Below are 23,033 nucleotides of genomic sequence, written 5' to 3'. Positions count from 1 at the left end.
ACCAAGTGTAAAAATAGCAACTGAAAAAGTATTTTTCTTTTGAACACCTTTGGCTTGGTGGCCTTGTCTGTGACTGCTCAGTGCATCTTAGTTTGTTTTCCCTTCCATTCCATAAACCCTCCTGCTCGTGAGCCAGGCAGCCAGAGCTTTGCAAGGCCATTGAGCCATCAAGTTGGGTATCCTGCCTCTAGCCGTGGCCAACCACTGATGCTTTGGAGGAAGGAGGACATCCGCTACCATGTGGCTACAATTGGGATGGCAGGGTTGGAGCAAATACTTGTCTGGCCCTTGACTGAGGTGACTAAACCTCTCCGGTCAAGGTTTAGAAACTGTTTGGTGTTTCCTGGGCTCATGCGGAGAGCAGCGGCTGATAATTTAAGTAGCTGAGAGACAACCACTGCAGCCAAAGTAACCTTTGGCGCTCAGCAGAGAGTGTTGTGTTAACGTGCTATTAGCGTATTCATTTTCTAGGGCTGGACCAACAACTCAGGGGAGGCAGGGAATACGCACCTGTCCTAGCTGGCATCCCGTCCAAACATTGCAGGGGCGAGGCTGATGGACTCAGGTCATGTCCAGGGAGCACTGAGTCACCACTCATGGGACAGCCATGTTCCAGAGGCCTGTTCTCAAAGGGCATAGAGGCCAGTCCTCTTCCTATGGGGCTTTTCATTAACAGTCTTTGTTCCCTTCTCTTTGGGGTTGAGCAGCAGGAAGAGAGCAACTCTGGGCCAAGTGGTGGTGAAATCAGGAACCCTATTGCCACTCAGTCGCTGGTTCGAGTCCCACACAGGTCTGTAGTGACTGCCAGATGGCTGTTGAGTGGCCAATGGGAAATCAATCTCATCGACCTCAATCCGGATCCTGCTGGACTGGCGTCCGTGTTGTCAAACTCCCCATCGGCGTCCGCAATAGCTGAGGTCAGGAACTGAATGGGCCATGGAGACTGAGCGTCTCACCCATTCCGAGAGGCCAGGGTCGAGGCACGTTGGAGTGGGCAGTGTGATGAGAGCTGTACTGGCACTGGATAAATGGAGGGTTTCGTTTTCAGGGCCTGAAAAGAAACCGTGCATGCACTAGACTCCCCCTAAACCAAACCTCTTTCAAACAAGATAACTGTCCATGAAAATACTGTGGGGACGAGCCAAAGGCGTATAAAGGGATACTGCTTCTCCTCTCTGGTGTGCCTCAGGGAATAGCTGAAATGCAATAGGTCTGTGGGGTTCACATCAGACAGCGAAGAGGCACCTCTCATTGTCACGCGTAGCTGGAACTCTCTGTGGATCCAGGGAGCTGAGACACCGGGCAAGAATTTTCTGCCTTAGGATAACCGTAAATCCTTAAATATCCTGTTTTTGTTGCAAGAAGAGGCGTATTCGGAAGTTTCCAGACAGGGTCTGTTAATCCGCATTCTGGATGGTGGGCTCTCTTTCTGATTCGTGGGCGAAAGGGTGCATGCGTGTGTGGGGGGTAAGTAATTTCTTTGAGGAGTACGCATTTTTCTATCCCCTCTGACTCCAGAGTCAGCTTTTGACTAACAAGCCACAAGGATCACAGCAGACCTGTGTAGCACAAGGAAGGGGAATAAATCTGGGACTAAAACCCAGTGATGTATGTACCTCCTGACTAAGGTGTGGATTCCAGGTGGGGATAGTGTAACCAGAGGTTCTGATTTTATAGGGACAGTCCTGATATTCAGGGCTTTGTCTTATATAGGTGCCTATTGCCCCCCACGCCCTGTCCTGATTTTTCACACTTGCTGTCTGGTCACCCTAAGTGGAGAATCGGGCAGGGCTGGGTGAGTCTCATATCAGCCATAGAACGTTATAGATCAGGTCAGCCAGTCCGGTTTTCCCTGGCAGTGCAGGACTGTTCCCTACAGACCGTGCCTCGGGGGCCTGTCTAGTCTAGCTTTAAATGACTCTGCAAAGGGGTTTCAGAGTAACAGCCGTGTTAGTCTGTATCCGCAAAAAGAAGAACAGGAGTACTTGTGGCACCTTAGAGACTAACACATTTATTAGAGCATAAGCTTTCGTGGACTACAGCCCACTTCTTCGGATGCATCCGAAGAAGTGGGCTGTAGTCCACGAAAGCTTATGCTCTAATAAATTTGTTAGTCTCTAAGGTGCCACAAGTACTCCTGTTCTTCTTTCTGCAAAGGGGGTTTCTCCCCTTTCCTTGGGCGACCGTCCTGCAGCCTAATAAGCTCTTACTGGCAGGAAGCTTTTGCTATTAATTCATCTGAGAAAAAGGAGTCTCCTTTGCCTCCCCTTCCCTTCTGTGCTTTAACCTTCCCTTCCTCCCTTCCCTCCTGACTCCCTAGACTAGATGACCAGAGCTATTCGGCAAATGTTCACTAGAGGGCGCAGGGATTTTAGCCTAGAAGCAGGAAGGGATGCGTTTGCGAAGGAGAGACCTGTTGGGACTGAATCCCCCTTGCAGCTGGGAAGTCGCTCCATTGCATTGGAGCATTCTTGGGGAGTTGGAAGGGGGGGCCAGGCCAGACCAGGGAGGGGAATGTACAGAAGAACACATTGGCAAGTGGGATTATTTAGTTTTGAGAGAAGAGGCTTGAGGGGGGACGGAGAGGAAGTATTTTAAGGAGCCCGGGTGGTTGGTTACAGAGGTCTAAGTGGGAGCTGTTTGAGGCGTAGGTGTGAATACTGAGTCTAAACGCATTGGAGGCGAGCCCATGATAAATCTCAGTGCAAGTGAATCCTGATATACCCAGGGTTCGGGAGCGGCTGGGCCAGCCAGCCAAACTTCCTTGGAGCTAGGAGGTGCTGGGTACGGGCCATCTTGTACAACAGGGAACAGACCCTAGTTGGCAGCAAGACGGGCTAGACAAGACTCAGTGGGTCTATCCTGGCTCTAGCTGCTGGGAGACAAAGAGGCGACATACATAAGAAGAGAGCGGTAGGCAGGGGAGGTGGGCTTCCAGTTCTGACAATGGAGCAACTCTCTGAGTGTCAGAGTAGCCACTTACCCTCTCCTCAGAGTTGGGAAGGGATCCCTAGACTAACCCTCCCTAGCTCTTTGGCAGGTGATGGGTGGCAGGGTGTTTGCGCGGGGGCGGGGTGTATTTTTGTGTGGTTTTTTTTTTTTTTTTTCATTTTGTGGCACAAAACGCTTTTAGAGCCCCAGGAATTTGCACAGCTCTCGGGGCTCAATGACAACATCAGTCCCTCTTCTCCAGGCGCTTGGGGCTGTGCTCTGGGAGCAGAGGATCCCACGGCTGCCTCTTGCCAGGTTACCTTCCTCTGAAGCAGCTGGCGCTGGCCACTGTCAGAGACGGGATACTGGGCTAGACGGACCTTGGGGCTGAGCCAGTCCGGCCATCCCTATGTTCCTGCATTCACACCTCCCCTATTGCCCAGTGTGCTTTCGGGTCTGGGGGTGCCTTCCCCTGCACCAGGCATCCAGTTCTACCTACCTTGCTTCTTATATAGACAGACGTCCCTGGGGCACTGGAGAGAACGCCTTGCATATTGGCTGCTTAGTGAGTTGCCACGACCGTAGTTGATTGGGGGTGGGGGGTATTGTGTATGCAAGAAAATGGGTACAGCATGGACAGTGGTCAGGGTAGCTTCCCTCATCCACTACCCCACCAATGTGCCTCGAACCTGCCCCGTAGGAGTGGGGGGAGTTGTCTCTATAATCCATTGGTCTGGTTGCCAGGGTGGCTAACGAAGGTACCAGTGAGTCTGTTTTTGTGCTGCGCCCTATCTTACGGTACACGGGCCACGGACCAATGGAACATGGGAAGGACTCCCAGCAGTGTCGCTCCACGTCATTAGCCAGCCTGCCGGTGGTGGTGAAATAGAAGGGATCCCTTGAAGGGCTAGGGTTTGAAAAGTACTTTTGGAGGCTGTAGGACGGAGGCAGTTACACAAATAGCCGTCTTCCGCAATAGTGCTGAGCGCTCTGGACGGCACTCTTCGCCTTCAAAGGGACATTAACCCTCCCACCGCGCCGCACAACCACGATCACTTGCAAGTTCACCATGACCCCCAGGGTAGAACTGGGGGCTCCTGCTGCAAAGCACATGCTCCCTGCAGGAGAATCATGCATCCACAGGCACAGTAAGGGGACTATGGCACACAGCTCAGCAGTCCTGATTCCACCCAGGAAAGGGCAGTGGTGTGCAGTAACACACACTCACTGTTGTGGTTTATTGCTTGCATACCAGTAGCAACTAGAGACCCCAGCTGAGATCAGGGTTCAAATGTGCTGGGGGCTGCACAGAGACAGGGTAAGAGACAGTCCCGGCTTTGAAGAGGTTAAAATCTAAATAGGCAAAACAGGAGAAAAAGGTGGTCGGAAGGAAGTGTCATTATCCCCATTTTACAGATGGGAAACGGAGGCACGGAGAGATTAAGTGACTTGCCTACAGTCACACAAGAAGTCTGTGGTGGAGCAGGGACTTGAATCCAGGTCTCCGGAGTCCCAGTCTGGAGCCTGAACCCCAGCTCATTCAATGCCGTATCAGTCCCGTGTTTCAGATGGGGGAAACTGAGGCACGGGGAAGGTTAAATGTTTAGTCTGAGCTCTCGTAAAGCATCAGTGTCAGAATCAGGGGCTGATTCTAGGGGAGTTGCTTGTATGCAACAGCTGGAGATTTGGGTTCAGAAGTTCCTGATGCCCAGGCCCGTGCTGCTGGGCCATATCCCACTTTCCCAAATCTACTCTCCCTCAACACAACATCACGAAGAGCCAAGATCGCTTGAGCTTCTTGCAAGAGAAGGAGCCGGAGGGGTTGAACCTTTGGCATCTGCCAGGCCGCCCTTGTCACTGGTTGTTCTCCCTGGGGGTTCCTTCAGCAGCTCTAGCAATTTGTCTGCGGTACCAGGCGGGGAAGGCAGAAATACACCCCTCTTTCCCCTTCTGCGTTATGGTGGCAGAGGTTTCCACCGCGCAGTAGCGCCTGGGCTCCGGGTGCCAACAATCACTCAGAGACGCCAACATTTCTGCACCTGGCGCCGTATCAAAGCCCGATGTCCCGGTCACGGCCACCAGGGAAATGTCTCTTTCCCAGCTACTGGAACCGGCCTACGCTTGTTTATTTCTTTTCCCTCCCTGCTTGCCCTGGCCCAGGTGGATCTCGGAGGAGCATGAACGGGGGGAGGCCTCGTCTTCGTTCGGTGCAGCCCGGGCATTCAGGGATCTCGGGGAGGTGCGGGGGAGCTTGGCGGCTGGGCTTGGCGGGTCTGCTGTGTTGTCAGGTTTACTAGCTATGGTTTTTAGAAATGTGTCTTACCCACCCACACACGTCTCTTTCCAGGGCTTAAAAATAGACTAAGCCAAAGTGCCATGGGCCAGGCAGGCTCCACGCTCCAGAAAGCAGGACAAGATCAATCCATTTCTCTTGCCCTTTTCGGCTCTTTCTCATCCCCCCGTCTGCTTTTCCTCCTCCCCCGCCGGCTCTTGGCTGGAGAATATTTTTTATTAACAGCCACAAAGCCTGCTGGCCCCGTGGGCTCTCCCTTCGTTTCTTTCTTTGCTCCTAGCGAAAAGCCCCTCCTGTCGCCCAGCGCGCCGCGTGAAGGTCAGTACGTGTAGGCACTGGAGCACTTTATGAACCAGCGATTGTTGAGTCTCCAGGGCCAGGCTTTAAAGGGCCAGGGGTGTTATTTCACCAAACAAACTCCAGCGAGCGACGCCGAGCATTAGCAATGCAGGGTCACGGCCAGGAAAATGTTACCTTTCCCTTCCAGTGCTGACTGCGGGGGAAATTCTCACATTTACAGCTTGAAAGGTTACGTTCGTGGAGGGGCTTTGGCTGGAGTTTTTCTTTTTTTAAATTTGATAAAATGGGGACCCGCCTCTCCCTCCCTCCCTCCCGGCAAGCCCTCTCATCTCCTCGGCAGGAGCTGGAAGAGGTTGCGCCGGCTCGTCTGACCTTTACCTTGGCGCGCGCTTCCCTCTACGGGGGCTTGATTTGATTTTGTTTTCTCGGTTCCTGGAGGCCCGGAGCGTGGCAGCGTGGGTGAGAGTTAATAAAAAGTAAACAAACAGCGCTTTTCCACCCATGCACTCTGGGAGACGGGGCAGGGGGGTCAGAATGAAAGCGTGTGCTGTGGAGTTAGCCAACTGGGATTATAGCAGAGGGGAAGGGATGCGGGGAGAGAGCAGAGAACATTCCTTGCATTGCTGGGGTCCTCGCACAATAATACAGGCCCTGTAGCAAAAGGGGGAGCTGGCTCAATTGCAGAGTTTAGAAGAATGCTGTCTGTTGACATAGACTTTCCTCTCTCTCTCACTGGTTTGTTATTGTAGGGTTGTTCACATGCTGCTTTGTTATTGTAGGGTCACTCCTGAGCACTGGGACTTGGCATACTAGTTGGTGATTGTAGGGTTGCCCATGTGCTGGTTTATTGTTGGAGGGTCTTTTGCGAGCTGTGGAATTGGACACTGGACTGGGTTGTCTTCCTGGCTCTGCCACCGACCTACTCGGTGACCTTGGGGAAGTCATTTTCCCTCCCACCCTTTGCCGACTTGCTTATTTAGACTGTGAGCGTTCTGGGGCCGGGATCTTGTAATACTGCTTGTCTGCACAACATCTAGCATATTGCTCTCCACTGGTGCCCTTAGACACCATTTAACGCAAGCGATACTTGGCTACTAGGGAAGGCTGGAAGACCTTGGGTTCATCTCTGTCTATGTATGGTTTGTATTGCAGGTATTCTCCAAAATCTTCAGCCACGAAGCTCTGGAGAGTTACCTCCCGAAGATCCAGTTGGTGATCCAAGATACTCTCCGGATGTGGAGCAGCACCCCGGAGCCCATCAACGTCTATTACGAGGCGCAGAAGCTCACCTTCCGCATGGCCCTCCGTGTCCTGCTGGGCTTCTGCATCTCTGATGAGGAGCTCACCCGACTCTTCGAGGTCTACCAGCAGTTTGTGGAGAACGTCTTCTCGCTGCCCGTGGATCTGCCCTTCAGTGGCTACAGGAGGGTAAGAGGCTCCCCTAGCGCTGCCTATGGCCATGACATTGAGCTAGTGACACGGAGCATAGCTTGGAAGGATGGTCTAGTGGATCTGGCACTGAAGTGGTACTCAGGAGACCTGGGTTGAATTCCTGGCTCTGCCACAAGCTTCCTACGTGCCCTTGGGCAAGTCACTGTGCCTCAGTTCCCCATCTGTAAATGGGGCATAATAGCCCCCGTCACACAGGGGTGTCAAGAATAAAATCTATTAATGATTGGGAGGTGCTCAGATACTGCAGTGATGAGGGCCGCACTTAGATGGTGGAGGTGGGAAGGAACCAGAAATTTCTGGCCTTGAAGGAGAAGGCAGTGAGGTCCAGTGGGCAGGGGCCTGAGATCCTATGCTTGGCTTTCCTTGTTAATCTATATATCACGCTAGTGCCTAGGAATGCCAATCAAGGTTCCCTTGTGCTAGGAGCTGTACCGCTCAATATAAAGGAGGATAAGGTGGTGGCTTTTCTGGTTATTTTGATGGGTGACTTTGCCATTATTGTCCGAGTGCATGTCCTTTGACCTCGCTCTGCCCTGCCTTTTTGCCCTGTGGAAAAGGGATAGAACGGATCCATCAACTGAAAAAAATGGCCTTTTCCTAATTTCTAGCTTCTTCCCAGTCTTTGAATGAAACATTGAGGGGGAAAAAATCGGTTTTCAAAAACTAAAGCCCAGAAAATTTAGAAAGCAATGAAAATTCTTCATTTCTCTCGAAATTCGTTGCAATAGTTCTCATTTTCCGACCTGCCCTAAACTTGGGGATACAGACGTCAACCTGCTTTTTAAAGCACTTTTCAGATTCTCTGCAGAAAAAACACTCGATAAGAGCACAGTGCCATTGCAAAGCTTAGACTCTTTCAGTGAGAGAGCTAGTTTGGGAATTCGATTGGGTTCTTGGGAAGAGAACTCCTTCAGAGGAATTGGATACATTCCTTTGAGGTAAAGTTTCCTAAAGATTTGTGGGACAAGGAGTGGGGAGTGAGGGGGGGCAAACATTGGGGATAATTGTTGTGGTTCTCACTTTAAAACACAACCTTCATACGGTGGTGCGAATTAGACTTTTGTGGAATCTTGCATATTTGGGGCCTTCATCTGCACTGGGGTAAATCTGGAGTTATGCCACTCACGTCAAAGAGACTTTTGCCCAGGACTGATTTTTCTAGGATTTCAACCCCCTGAGCAACTTCCAACAGTTGTCTTTAAAAAAACAAATTAACCTTCCTCAGCAATGTTTCCTCCCCAAATGCAAGCTCCAGCCCTGCGAAAGTGGCAGGTTTTCTGTATCTAGTGATGTGGCGGCATTGAAGTCTGACATTTCACTGGAATCGTGGTAACTAAGGCACCTGCTTGATAGGCGAGGAGGTTACAAGAAACAGTCCCAGTATTTTTTTTTAAGACTCTCTAGCATTCCCCAAATAGCTAGTTTGTGTGTCATGTGGCGCATTCAGAGCTCAGGCTGGTTGGGGGGCACAATAAGGATTTGATTGGCATAACCTTGTCTGCAATAGAGAATTGTATTGTTCTAAGAGCTGTTTGTTCCTTCCAGCATGCTTGTAAAACAATTTGTGTCCATGCATACAAGTGGTTTGAACTGGGTACGTACATGCCTAGTACTTGTCTGCAACAGGGTATTCCTATGCCAAATACAGGCCTTCTTTCAACAGATCCTGCCCCTAGATCATAACAATGTGGATACAAGTCATAGATACTAGTCTGATCTCTTGCATAGCACAGGGTATAGGGCTTCCATGAATTAATTCCTGTTTGAATTAGCGCATAGGTCACTGGTGGAACAGCACAAACGGTTCCAAAATACGCCTCTTGCTATGTCATAATGCACCATTGGCCTTTAGAAGTCTCCCAGAAGCCACGCTGGCAATAGATCCCCAGCGGGCTTTACAACTCAGTTCTAGCATGGAACAGGGACGTACCTGGCAGTGGTTCTGGACCAGGTTAGCCTGGCTAACGTGGTCACGATGAGCCATTTGTGTTTGCACTGGTTCTAGCCCACTGGGCCAGCTGCCAATAGTCCAATCTCTAGCGCTGACGCTACCCATGAGTTTGGAATGACCCATGCAGCTTCCATCCGTGGGGAGTAACGCAGCCATTCCCAGATTTTTGTCAGTAAAGGTTTTCCGTCCCACTGTCCATCTATATTTCTCCCTCTGGTGACTGACTAATTGTGGGCCAATTAAACACTCATTTAGCATTATGCCAACTCCTTGGGGAGCCCCAGAGCTGAGGAACCGTTGTGATGCCGTGGCTGCTGAGTGGCTGTTTCATGGACCGACGGCTTGCTGTTTTGCAGGGGATCCGAGCTCGGGAGATTTTGCAGAAGGGGCTGGAGAAAGCCATTCGGGAGAAGCTGCAGAACACGCAGGGCAAGGACTATTCCGATGCCCTGGACATCCTGATAGAAAGCGGCAAGGAGCATGGCAAAGAGCTGACCATGCAGGAGTTGAAGGTAAGAGCAGGGTCTTGTGCATCTCCGGGGAAGCTCAGCCTTGGGTCAATTCCTCCCTTAAGTCACCATCGGTCCGGTTTCCTCCTTCACTCCGCCCAGTCTCCCACGGCTGTGCCCATCCCACAAAACTCCATGTGATTGGCGGGTAGGTTCTGCTCAAGAACATCACCAGTTGGGATCAGCGAGGGGCAGAATGGCAGGCAAGGGAAGGCAGCAGCAGAGCTGTGCGGAGGCTCAGGGCTGGATGAATGAAGGGTGCTGAAGGGCCGGGCTGAGGGGCCTTGGCAGAGCTGGGGTGAGACTAGCCGGGATGTATTAGCCAAGCCATCTGCAAGCATTTGCGCAGCACCTGCCTGGACTCTGTGTGGCTCAAACCCAGTGCCAGCAGACCATTCTCTGTCCTAAGAGCTACATTTATGTGCAGATCCTGTCCAGGCTTTGGGGAAGATCATTTCTGGGGAATATTAGTATTACAGAGCGGCACTCTCTCTTTTCCAGCATTTAACGGCCATTAACTCGTCCTCACAGTGCCACTGTGAGGCTGATCAGGATTATTATCCTCAATTGTACAGGTGGGGAAACTGAGGCACCGAGCGGGAAGAGAGTCTGTGTCTGGCCCAAGATTAGAACTTGGGCATTCTTGGTGCCTAGGCCTGTGCTTGGACCACTAGCCTCACCTTATGCTCAGTTAATGACTGCCCAGGGTCCGTAAGCTACATCATAGGCCATCAGCTCCTTCTAGCCCGTTGTTAACCCCCAGGAACACCCTGCAGCGTGGCTATTTATTTCTATTGGATTGAACATTGGCTCAAAACCAATAAGTAGCTATAAATTGCAGGGCGGGCCATGCGGAGAGGGAGAGGAAAGAAATGCCACTGGAGAATCTTGGGGGTCCTTTTTGCTTCCTGTGACACGTAAACGAACTGAACGGGGATATTTTTGGCCAGGCAGCACATCACGTGGGGTGCCCTCTGCTCCCTTTGGAACGAAGTCTGTCCTTTTCCTGAGTGCATGCTAAATCTGTGGGGGAGGGAGGTAAAGCCCACATGAGAAAGAAGAACCCTGAGTAAGACAATGCTGGACAGGAGTGCTTTAGGGGTGGCGGTTGTTTGAAAACCTCCAGAGCCATCAGCCCACCGTCTGGCTGCAGCTGGCACGGAAAGGCTGTGTGCAGACTGGAATGCTTCGCAAGGGGGCAGAGGCTTTGATACCGTGGGCACCAGTGTAAACCCATCCCAGGCCCTTGTTAGCAGTCTCAGGAGACAGGCCTAGGACTGACTGAGCCTACGGAGAGCCAGGCTGCTCTCCAGGGGGTGGCACTGCACAGGTCAGAAGTGGTGTAGGGCTTATTCATGGTGTAGATGGGTGTAAATCAGGAATAGCTCCAGTGAAGTCAATGGGCTGACCCTGGCGTAAGGGAGATCGGCGTCAGGCACTCTGTGGGCGTGACAGACATGCCTGAGGATGTTGTTTGTCCCTTTCTCTCCGGGGGCAGATAGATAAGGGGGTGTTCGTATGCTGGTAAGTGCCAAGGGAAACCCCCCTGAAGCTGCAATGCTGTCTTTGCGGGGAGGGGCTGCCTGTGTTCTCTCGCAGCCGGGGGGAGGAGGAAGCCAGCGGCAGCCCCAACAAGAGCTGTTGTTTTTCTTTTCCAAACTGGACTTTGCAAAGTTCCATCGGGGAGAAGGCAGGGCTGGGCCCAAGTCCCCTTCCAAAGCAGAGAGGGAATGTCTCCCTCCGGCTTAGTCAGCGGCTGGGAAAGAATTCCTGAAAGCATTAAGTGACTTGAGCAGGAGCCTTGGACCGAGCGACTGGTGAACGTGCTGTTCCTGAGTCGTCCTGGCTTGGCAGGAGGGAAGGGAAAGGCCCTTTCATGAGCCGGGGTGGCAGCTTGCAGGAGGAGCTGGGACGATGCTCGACCGGGGGATTGGAAACGCGGCCAAGCCCATTACGTCGTGTGACGGGGAAGGAAGAAATGATCCGCCCCAGGCTGCTGCTGGCTGCCTCGTCCTCTCAGCTTTGCTGCCACGCTAACAGCTTGGGCTGGGGATCCAGGCTGTGCTGCCCCCAGCTCGCGGATCTGTCCAAGCTCCCTCAACCGCCTCTCGTCTTGATGATGGTGGGGTTTTTTTTCCATGGTGTGGCCTTCCTCTGGGGAGGATGAATTGTAACGTTCATGGAAGCAGGAGACTGAGCCAGGCACAGTGAGAGCTGGTTTTGTTGCGGTTTATTGGTAACCTCCTGTGGCAGCTAGAGGTCCCCCTCAGGGATCTGGGCCCTATTGTGCTAGGCTCTGTACACGCGCCCTGGAGAGAAGATCCCTGCCCTTAAGGGCGTACAAGCTAAGTACTGCGGGAGCTTCCTCCAACCGGTTCTCCTGACAGCGCTGCCAACGCCCTGCGGTTCTGCTCTGCGGCACCTCCCATGGGTTACCCCGTTGACGTGCAGCAGCCCTGAGGAATGCTTTCCTGTTGTGCCAAATTGTATGTTGCAAATAAAATCTCTTGGGGTACCAGGCTGGGGCTAAACCAAACTCCTTCCAGCTGTGCCGGGTTCTAGCTTCTGCCAGTGGACGGCTGGGGCATGAACCCATTTTAGCATGTGCCCCATAGGAAGCACGTACTGCAGCAGCGTGATGCATGGGGCCGGGTACCTGAGGCCAGGACCTTCCCAGTGTATAACCCAGGGTTCCTTTTGGCCTTCAGGATGGCACCTTGGAGCTGATCTTTGCTGCCTACGCTACCACGGCCAGCGCCAGCACTTCTCTGATCATGCAGCTTCTGAAGCACCCCGGGGTCCTGGAGAAGCTTCGTGAAGAGCTCCGTAGCAAAGGCATCCTGCACAACGGCTGCATCTGTGAGGGCTCCCTCCGGCTGGACACCATCAGCAGCCTCCACTACCTGGACTGCGTGATCAAGGAGGTGCTACGTCTCTTCACCCCCATCTCCGGCGGGTACAGGACGGTGCTGCAGACCTTCGAGCTGGACGTGAGTACAACAGCCCAGGAGCTCTGACGTGTCTCGCGCACCTTCTCCCCCGAAAAGGGGCTTCAGAGTATTTTATAGAGACGCAGGCACCTTCCCACTGGAATAGAGCCACCTCTGGGGCGGAACCTGGCAGGTTTTATACCCGTGCAGGCCAATGTTACACAAGTGTAGGACAGGGGGCAAGATGTGCCAGATCCATTTTAAAGTATGGGGGAAGGGGTGTTAGGGGATAGGATATTTCTCCCGAGTGTCCTCCTGACACTGGAGGTTGGCCAGATTTGACGTGAGCATAAGCCCTAGGGCCTGGGTTTACATTTCAGCAGAAATGCAAGACCGCCCCTCCAATGGCACAGCACCACACAGGGGCATTGGCTGAGTATGGACTCAGAAAGAACGTAGGACTGGAAGGGACCTCCTGGATCACTGAGTCCCGTCGCTGCCATCGCAGGTCACCCCGTCACATCATCCCGTTCATAAACTTCTCAAGCTCCATCTTAAAACCAGTTTGGTTGTTTGCCCCTCGCCCCTGTTCTTATTCCGAGACTGTTCCAGAACCTCCCTCCTCTGATGGTTAGAAACCTCCTTCGCATTTCCAGCCTCAGTTTACTCCTGGCCAGTTTATGCTCATTTGCTCTTGTGCCACCCTTGTCCTTTATTTTAAATAGCTCGTCACCCTCCTTGGTGTTTACCCTGCTGATGTCCTTAGAGAGAGCAATCAGATCCCCTCTCAGCCTAAATAAGACCGTCTCTTTTAGTCTCCTCTTGGAAGACAGGCTTTCCAGTCCCCTGATCATCCTAGTAGCCCTTCTGTGCACTTCAAATTCCTCTTTCTTGAAGATGGGTGACCAGAACTGTCCACCATATTTCAGATGGTGTCTTACCAGTGTCTTGTTCAGTGGCATAAATACCTTGCCTGATGCATACTAGGATCACATCTGTGGGTTTTTTTGTTTATAGTTGCATCACATTGGTGAGTCATAGTCATCCTGTGATCGACTAATACACCCAGATCTTTCTCCTCCTCTGTTGTTTCCAACTGATGAACCACCCGGTTATAGCGGAAATTCTTGTTATTAGAGGGCCACTTTCTGCTGACTCACCTATGCTTGTATCACCCTGACTTTTCCCCCTCAGAGGTGTCTTATCCAATGACTGTTCTGGCTCAGACCTGCTTAGCTCATGAAATCAGACCAGATTTCACTCTTGCACTGGTGAAGTTGCGGTCGTGGATCCCCAACATTAACCCACAGAGGCTGCTGAGTCATCCAGGTAGAATGCCCTTACTCTGCAAGAACATCCGAACAGTCCCTTGATCAATGGAACATTACAAGATGTACCATGTGCTATATATATGTAGGAAGTATAATCTGTCTAACAAACTTGAATGTAAGTGAAAGGTTCTACCACATACAGGCTGGTGCAAAACTTCTGAAAGCTGGAAACTGATATATATATATATATGTTGTATTTATTTTGCAACCAGGCCTGTAGGGATGTAGAACTATCCACCTGACAATTTGCGTGCTTATCAGTGAACATGTCTGAATGTTGGGGCATAACTCAAAAATGGTTGAATAGATTTTGCTCAAACTTCCAAACAAAGGGACCTAGAAACTACTCTATTTGACCAAATAGACCACAGGTCTGATCCCATAAATCTCCTTCCAAGCTAGTTCTTCCCTTTGTCACACCCAATCTAAATGAGAGGGTGTCCCAGCATGTTCTGCAAGGCACGTGAGCTGCCCTTGGTACAGCTCCCATCAGAGTCACTGGGGAATCTTGCATGTAGAAGGCTGCCTCTACCGGACGTGTCAAGAAAAGGTGCCTTGTAGAGAAAGCTTATGCTCCCAATACTTCTGTTAGTCTTAAAGGTGCCACAGGACCCTCTGTTGCTTTTTACAGATTCAGACTAACATGGCTACCCCTCTGATACCTGCCCATTGGGGAAGCTTAAAAAAGTCAGTTGTGGGTTGAGCTCCAACATGGACAATTCCACCCCCACCCCCCCCCGCCAGGGAGAGTTTTTCAGAAAGTTGGAAGGAAGTGAAAATCAGGTGGAAGAGTTATATAGAAAGTTCTCCCATAACCAGAACTATCCAGCAAATGTGGTAGTATAGTAATGCATTCCCAGCAGTGGAGGTCATAGAAACACCGGTGATCTAGAGACACAATATATCTGTCTTGGGGTTTTATACTGCCACCTATCACCGTAGCATCTGAGCGTCTTCCACATAAAATCAATAGCAATAGTGAAGTCCCCAGTGGATTTTATGGAATCTCTGCCTCTTCTCCCTTTTCAGAGTCAAAGCTTTGGTTGGGGTAGTTTTTTGGTGAGCGGATAGGGGTTTGGAGTAGAAGGGGTGTTTGTACTGTGAATCTGACCTGTGGTAAAAGGCTTTCTCAGAGAGGAAACAAGGGTCAGGCTGGTGACTCTTGCCTACATGCTCGGGGTCTTGCTGATCGCCATATTTGGGGTTGGGAAGGAATTTTCCTCCAGGGTAGATTGGCTGAGGCCCTGGAGGTTTTTCGCCTTCCTCCACAGCATGGGGCAGGGATCGCTAGCAGGAGGGTTCTCTGCCAATTGAAGTCACTAAAACACAGGATTTGGGGACTTCATCAGCAGAGTCAAGGGAAGGGTAGGGACGGTTTTGTGGCCTGCAGCATGCAGGGGGTCAGACCAGATGATCATAATGGTCCCTTCTGACCTTAAAGTCTATGAGTCTATGAGGAAAGTTTTTGCAATATATGAAATCTCCTTTTTAGGAGGAGATCAGGTGACCTCATGTCATGCAAAAGCATTTTCCCAATCGCACACAGGACATTTGTGTTTGTCTACACGTTCACGCACGTTCCTGGGCTGACTTGTGCACCACGCTATTACAGGGGTTGCACACAATAGCACAACTCTTGGGTGTGACTTGCAAGCCACTTAGCAATTTAGTCAGGATCTGGCCCTCAAAGAGGACAAATTAAAGTCATACCGCTGGCAGATCAGTGCAATTACTCTAGATTTACATTGGTGGAACTGAGATCGGAATCCAGCCCATCATTTGGCACCAGAACTTTCAGGCAACCAAAGGGGAGAAAAGTTTGATATTCTAAAAGAGAAACATGTGGCGATCTCTGAAGCCAGAGATTGGGGTATGACGGGGGAAAGGGGCAAAGGGCAGTTACCGATTTTTGGATGATCGGGATATTACTCATCATAATGGATGGAATTTTGTGCCAGCAAAAGAAAATCTTGAGACCCGTCAGTCACAGTAAACCCTGCTAATGGCATGATTTGAGGTTAAAACCTTTTCAAGTAAACAGGGGATGATAAATCACCCCTTTTTTCCCCCTCATCAGTGCATTCTCTGCACACCCATGCACTCACTCACACATTATAGGTGTGTGAAAATACGTGTGTATGTGAATAGGTGATGCCGTGGACTACTATACAGCTTATTTGGACGCTGGCTTGGGGAGCTCTGAATAATGTGAGGGATAACAGCGGAGATGGGAGAAAAGTTTTCCCCTTTGCCGTATGGTGGGCTAGACGGTGATGTCTGTTTCACCAGTTAAATCTAAAGCTTATGGAGTTACTCCAGATTTAATAAAAGAGGGACAATGATTAAAGGAATGGCAGTGATTTCAATCTAGCTAGTTTTCAAAAATGAGTTAGAAGTAGTTTTATGTTCTACACTTGCCTCAGCCGCCCTCTGCCGTTCCTTGTGCTTTTACGGGCACCCTTTTTTTTTTTTCGTTTGCAAATTCACTCTCCTGTTCTTGGGAAAGACCCACACAAACACCAAGGGAAGCAAAGATTCTAATCCTGCAACCACTTGCACGCACGAGAAAAGGTTGCACAGGCGGCGAAGTGTCTGCTGGGTTGGAGCCTAGCTGGACTCCACCAAGGACTCATCAAAACTGACTATTCACATTCACTAATGTACAAATTAGTATTTGCTTGTATTACCGATAGTGCCTCCAGGTCCCAGCTGAGGTCAGTGCCCCATTACATCAGGTGCTATACGGATACCCAGTGAAAAAGAGAGAGTCCCTGCCCCGAAGAGCTTGCAATCTAAATAGACAAGTCTGATAAAGGAAGAGAGGGGAAACAGAAGCACAGAGAAATAAATGATTTGCCTGGGTCACCCAGCAGGAGAACTGCAGTGCTGGGAAGAGAACCCAGGTTTCTTGACTTCCAGTCCAGCATCTTAGGCTTGGTCTACACTAAACCCCCAAATCGAACTAAGGTACGCAACTTCAGCTACGTGAATAACGTAGCTGAAGTCGACGTACCTTAGTTCGAACTTACCGCGGTCCAGACCCGGCAGGCAGGCTCCCCCGTCGACTCCGCGTACTCCTCGCGGCGAGCAGGATTACCGGAGTCGACGGGGAGCACTTCTGAGTTCGATTTATCGCGTCCAGACTAGACGCGATAAATCGAACCCAGAAGTTCGATTGCCTGCCGCCGAACCAGCGCGGTAAGTATAGACAAGCCCTTACATACTAGATCACACGGACTGAAAACACACTGGGAAAAATAAAGTTGTTCTGTCATTAAATTCTGGATATCTTGGATACCACATGTAACGATAGTAGGTAAAAATATTTCAGACAGAAGGACTTTCACAGTGACCGAAGTCCTTTTAAGCATCGTTGTTCTGCATTTATACAGTGCTGAGCACAATTGGGTCTTGGCCCATAATTGGGGATTGTACACGCTACCACAATACAAATAAATAATTGATTCCCCAGTAGGTCAAAAAGAGAACCCCACAGTCCTACCCTAATCACAAGGCAGGGTGTTTCCCCGTTAATCCTTCAGTATATTCTATTCATGATCGCGGATCTCAAACAGAGTCCCCAGTATCGGCAGCGTCTCAGCTCACCCGCGCAGTGGCTTCGCCCAGCTCGCGTGGTCTCGTTAGTGGATGGCTACGTTACCGTTGATGCATTCTTGTTTTTCTTTCCCCTGTCTCCCTCTCTGTAGGGCTTTCAGATCCCCAAAGGCTGGAGCGTCATGTACAGCATCCGAGACACACACGACACTGCCCCAGTATTCAAGGACGTGGACGTCTTTGACCCTGACCGCTTCGGGCAGGACCGTACCGAAGACAAAGACGGCAGGTTCCACTACCTCCCCTTTGGCGGGGGTGTACGGACCTGTCTCGGCAAACACCTGGCCAGGCTTTTCCTCAAGGCACTAGCCATTGAGCTAGCCAGCACGAGCCGATTCGAGCTAGCCACCAGGACTTTCCCTAGAATCACGCTGGTCCCCGTGATCCACCCCGTCGATGGACTCAAGGTCAAATTCTTCGGGCTGGATTCCAACCAGAACGAGATCCTGACGGAGACAGAAGCCATGCTGGGGGCGACAGTGTAAGCCAACTTTTCCTTCACCGGGGGAGGGCCAATGGGGGTGGGTGGGAAAAGGGGCAGAACGAAAGGAGAAAACAGGAAAAGAAGCTTCTCCACAACACTAACGTTGCAGAACCTCCTGGTCGAGACTTTCTCCCACAGCAAAGCTGCCAAAATGATTGTTATTTCTGTGGGGAAAGTACAAGGAGATTGGCTGGTTTGGTTTTTTGATTATGTTTTAAGAAGAATTTCAAACACTCGTAGAGCTGGGACTGCTTGACCATACACAGTATATAAATATATATATATATATATATAAAACCTTTCTGCTGCAAGGAGGAGGGCAGAGGATGCCTGCTGCGGGAAAAGCTTTTGAAATTAGCTAGCGATCAGAGGTCTGACTGCCCCACACGCCTCCTTGGAACCAGGCCAGGAGGTGTTGGCGAGATCTGATGGCAGGCTGCTACCTCTGGTGGCCTTTGATCTTGTTGAACAGTGTTAAATTAGTTGGTGATAACAGTGTTTGTTTTGTTTTGCTTCCTTGGGAGAGAACGAAGAAAAAATCCCCACACTCCCAATCCCTAAACCCTTCTAAACGCTTTCCAGTTCTGATTGGTCTCTCACAGCATTTGGGGAAAAGAACTCTGTGTTCAGATGACAGCAGCCCCTGCCCACAAATGCTGGGAAGTGCATTCTGGGTGACGGCACGCAAACTGAACCCGGCACCAGTTTGGCTTCTGGCATGGCCACTGGTGTTGCTACAAGGACCACTGGGCCACTAAATGCGGCAGGGTCAGCTGGACAGGGTGTTCTATTCCGCCTATGCTTTGTGAACAAGAAAGCCATTTGATCTGTACTGTGAGACAAAGTAATGGCCAAATTCTGCCCTCTGATGGGAGTCTCTCATCTGCTTCAGCGTGGGCTGATCTCAGTTCAGAGAGTAGAACTGGGGTCTCCGCCGTGGACATTTTTGAAGTTGCCTGCTGCTGCTACATGGCATGTGTGTAACTGTCCATTCCCCCTACCCCCACCCTGTCTGATCCCTCCCAAACCCAGAGTTTTGCAGTGAGCTGTATTGTTTTTGACTTCTCTCCGGATCTCTCAGGCCCCTCGGTGTGTGCACTGAACTCTGAACCACATGTACTTCATAAACTGTACTGGGGTGCTGCTAAGTAACGTGGCTCAGAGCATGCAGTTGTTTTGTTCATGGAACCGCTGCAGAACCAAGCCTCCAAAAATTACCTGGTAGTCACACCCACAGCTGCCACCGTCCCCTGACCACAGAGGTGCTTGCATTAAAGAGTGTTGGAGATGGGTGGAAGGCTCCCTCTGAGCTAACCCTTCCCTCCGCAGCATCCAACTGAAGTGAGAAGCTGTCCTGGGAGTGTTTGTCAGGGCATGTGAGCTGCCATCAATGCAACCCCTTTTTAGAGACACTGGGAACTTCGGATACTGCCCAGTCACACCTGAAATGGGGGTGTTCCTCTGAAAGAAAGCGAGGCCTGTATTGTAGTATTTGGATCCTCAGCATTCAGACATGTTTGGATCTGGCGTTTTGGTTCAGGGCCATCTCGAATTTAAAAAGTTACCAGTCTGATTTTTTTTTTCCAGAGGTGCTGAGCATGCCCAATTCCTGCTTCAGCTGGCATGGTGGGCACTCAGCACTTCTGCCCTGAGTCAGGAGCAACATCTCTTTTTGCTTTAATAGTGGCAGGGCACAGGTTTGGCAGCTGGCACCAGGCAAACCACATGTACCGCTTCTACTTTGTAGCGGCCCTGGTCAATGACTGGCAGTCTCAGGGAAGAGAAATCTCTCTTGCAATTGTCCAAGACAGGCGTGCTGTTCATCTGAGCTGCAAGCACTGACTTTACCCAGACCTTTCAGTGTGCTCACCCTCTCTCTCGGATATATTTGCTGTAACAGGGGCACCTCATACAGTTCATCGGGCAGAGAAGGAGAAACACAAGAGCCAGAGCTGAGAACTCCCTCGACCTGGGTGCCAATGAAACTGTTGTGGGTGGGCGGCTTGTCAGGATAAGTCAGAGAAGCTGAAATCTGAAGGAAGGAGGGGTGGGAGCTTCCCACCAGGCCTGTGCAGGGTTTGCAGGCGTGGCTTTTGAAAACTGGGATGAGTCAGTGGAAGGCTCTAAGGCAGTGCTGAGTGAAAGATGCTGAAGGCTGCTCTAGCCAGCCGTTCATCCGTCCAGGATCAATAAAGACTTTGGCAGTTCCCTGGAAGGGGAGACACTAAAGATTTAATCATCACTTTAAACTATGCTGCCAAAAATCATATAGAAGCGCATAGCCCGACAAACACACACGTGTATGAGCTCTGCTTCCATGAGTGCATGTGACTTGGGAGACTCAGCGTTCATGTGGTCGTTTCTGAGGCTTGCTGCTCCATGATCTCTCTGTGGCCGTTTCATAGCAGGTTTTTATTTTAACAGGGATTGGCCTGAACCGAGACGCTGTAGCCTCTGAACTCTGAAGTTCAGGACCAGATTCGGATTTGGCAGCTAGCCCATAATCTCTATGGCTGTTTGAACCAAAACACAGATCTAAATCCTCCGCAGTTATGTGTGGCTCAGGCCCATGTCCCACACTCAGAAACTTTGCAATCCAAGTTTGGGTCTTCACACTCTCCGGGTCTAACTTTCGATAGAAACTTCACAAGATCAGGCTTTCTTGTGAAATTTCTGCCATTTCCTGTCCCGGATAGAAATGTGTCAGTCTGTGGGTCTCCACATATTTCCTGGTGATCCACCGAATTAAACATTTTGAGAATCATGGAGAAGAGGGTGCTGGGAATGGAGATGGTCCATAGGGTAAGAAAGCTAGAGAACCACTCTTTTTTTATATGTCATACCCAGTTTTCAGGCCTTGATAAATTCTGTTTTCAAGCTGTCTGTAAAAGCCACTTGCAACCCCACAATCTTTTTGAAAACATTATTTGGTGGGGACACAGAGGACAAGGGAAGGAGAAGTGAGAGGCTACAGGTAATGAGAAAAGCAGGGTGGGGAGGGATAAAAGGCCCCATACGAAGTCCGTTGAAGTTTTTCCATTTACTTCAATTGGCTTCAGATCAAACCCCATCAAATAATCATTAGCAAAGTGTTTTCTGAGATACTTTTAGAAGGGCATTGGAGTCTCAGGAGATCAGTGAAGGGTTTTCATTTTTTAAAATTTCATTACAAAATAAAAACCAAACACGCTTTTGAATGAATAAATGACCGGAGAGAGATAATGTAAGATGCATACATCTATCTATTATATGTGTGTGTGTGTGTGTATTTTATCTAGACATAAATAGATCATGCTTTTGATTTACCATTCCTAACTAATATAACTTGACTAAAAAAAAGTTGCTGCAGTGGGTTTGCAGAATAAAGCACTTTGACTCTCAGAATTTTTTTTCCTAGCACAGTCCAATTCGCTATAATATTATTTTATACACAAATTTTTTTGGTCTGTCTTTATAAACTATTATAAGTACTATTTTTGTTATAATTCAAAATAGATATTTAGTATAAAAGTTTTGCTGTTAAATATTTGTTATTTAGTAAGATATGAATTTTTTCTCTTTATTGTAAACTTTGTCTGGAAAAAATATTAATATGTTTTTATTGCAGTTGTTTTTAATCTTAAGAAAAAGCACTTGTGGGGATTTTTTGGTTATGAATTTGGTGCCGTGTGAACATGTTTCAGTCATGTGGTTTTTAATGTGTATATAATATTATGTGTCACATATTAAAATGGATGTTGTGTATTTTGTGATCTTAAAAAATAATCAATGTGGCTATTTTATAGACTTCCATAATAAAAGAGTTGAATCTCCAGACATTCTCTATTTATTGCAGTTCTGCTAGATACCTCTTTAGGAAGTTATAGAAAATAACTGGTAGTCATTTTGGGACTTAATCCTACTCCCAATATTTAGGATTTTGGTTGTCCCCAAACTGCCTACTATGGGGTTTCTTGTATCTTTAATACATCTGGTACTGGCCACTGTTGGATATTGAACTAGATGCCTATGGGCCTGATCTAGTCTGGCAATTCAATTCCTACGTTACCACACTGTGAAGCATTCTCTGTTACCAACAGATCCATGTGATTAGCCCCTTGTACTAGTACTGAGCCTCACTGGAGCTCCCACACAAGGACAAAGCTCTAATGCAAACTTTTCCACACACACCCTCCCCCTAATAAGGGCTGGTCTACATTAGAAAATTAGATTGACCCATCTATGTCACTCAGGGGTGTGAAAAATCCACACTGAGTGACATAGTTAAGCCAATCTAAATTCCTGTGTAGCCAGTGCTAGGTTGACAGAAGAATTCTTCTCTTGACCTAGCTACCGTTTCTCGGGGAGGTGGATTTACGATTCTCCTGTCGCTGTAGTAGGTGTGTACGCTACAGTGGTGCAGGTGCAGCTATGCTGCTGGAGTTTTAAGCGTAGATATAGGCTAAGTCTCAATCCGTTACCCAGAGGGACTGCCGCTAGGGAGGAAAAGACAATTCAGTCTCCACTGACCCATTCTTTGGCATCTCTGCTGGATTTTCATAGACTATAAAGCCGGAAGGGGCCGCTTTGATCACCTAGTCTTTCCTACATAACACAGGGCACAGAACTTCCCTGAATTAATTCCTGTTTGAACTAGAGCAGATTTTTTTGGAAAAACATCCAGTCTTGATTTTAAAAATTGCCAGTGCTGGGGATCCACCACAACCTTTTATAAATTCTTCCAATGGTTAATTACTGTTAAAAATTTGCACCATTTTTTCAGTTAATTTGTTTTGCTTCATCTACCAACCATTGGATCATGTTATACCTTTCTCTGCTAGATTGAAGAGTCCTCTATTATAACATTTTTGTACCCCATATAGGTACTTATAAACTGTGATCAAGTCACCCCTTAACTTTCTCTTTGTTAAACTAAATAGATTGAGCATGAGTCTGTTACTAGAAAGCAGGTTTTCTAGTCCTTTAATCGTTCTTGTGGCTCTTCTCTGAACCCTTTCCAATTTATCAACATCCTTCTTGAACTGTGGACCCCAGAACTGGACACGGTATTCCAGCAGCAGTCACACCAGTGACTGACAGAAAAACATAACCTCCTCACTTCAACTCAAGATTCCCATTTATACATCCAAGGATCGCATTAGCCCTTTAGGCCACTCCAGCATACTGGGACCTCACATTCAGGAGATTATCCACCATGATCCCCAAGTTCTTTTCAGTCACTACTTCCCAGGATAGAA

At 49.4% G+C, this 23,033-nt stretch overlaps 1 protein-coding gene across 1 annotated transcript in view; it reads left to right on the top strand.

The window, feature by feature from the left end:
• Positions 1 to 21,610, top strand: part of LOC128838700 (cytochrome P450 26B1) — a 36,382-nt gene extending 14,772 nt beyond the window's left edge. The window contains exons 3-6 of the mRNA XM_054031096.1: positions 6,677 to 6,952; positions 9,284 to 9,439; positions 12,145 to 12,426; positions 17,405 to 21,610. Of these exons, the coding sequence (XP_053887071.1) occupies positions 6,677 to 6,952; positions 9,284 to 9,439; positions 12,145 to 12,426; positions 17,405 to 17,797 (1,107 nt within the window). The 3' untranslated portion in view covers positions 17,798 to 21,610. The remainder of the gene's footprint in view (positions 1 to 6,676; positions 6,953 to 9,283; positions 9,440 to 12,144; positions 12,427 to 17,404) is intronic.
• Positions 21,611 to 23,033: the final 1,423 nt, after the last annotated feature.

Source organism: Malaclemys terrapin, chromosome 5 (assembly GCF_027887155.1).
Source record: "Malaclemys terrapin pileata isolate rMalTer1 chromosome 5, rMalTer1.hap1, whole genome shotgun sequence".
Classification (NCBI taxonomy): domain Eukaryota; kingdom Metazoa; phylum Chordata; order Testudines; family Emydidae; genus Malaclemys; species Malaclemys terrapin.
Note: the sequence above shows the minus strand (reverse complement) of the source record. Positions and strands in the feature narration are given on the sequence as shown.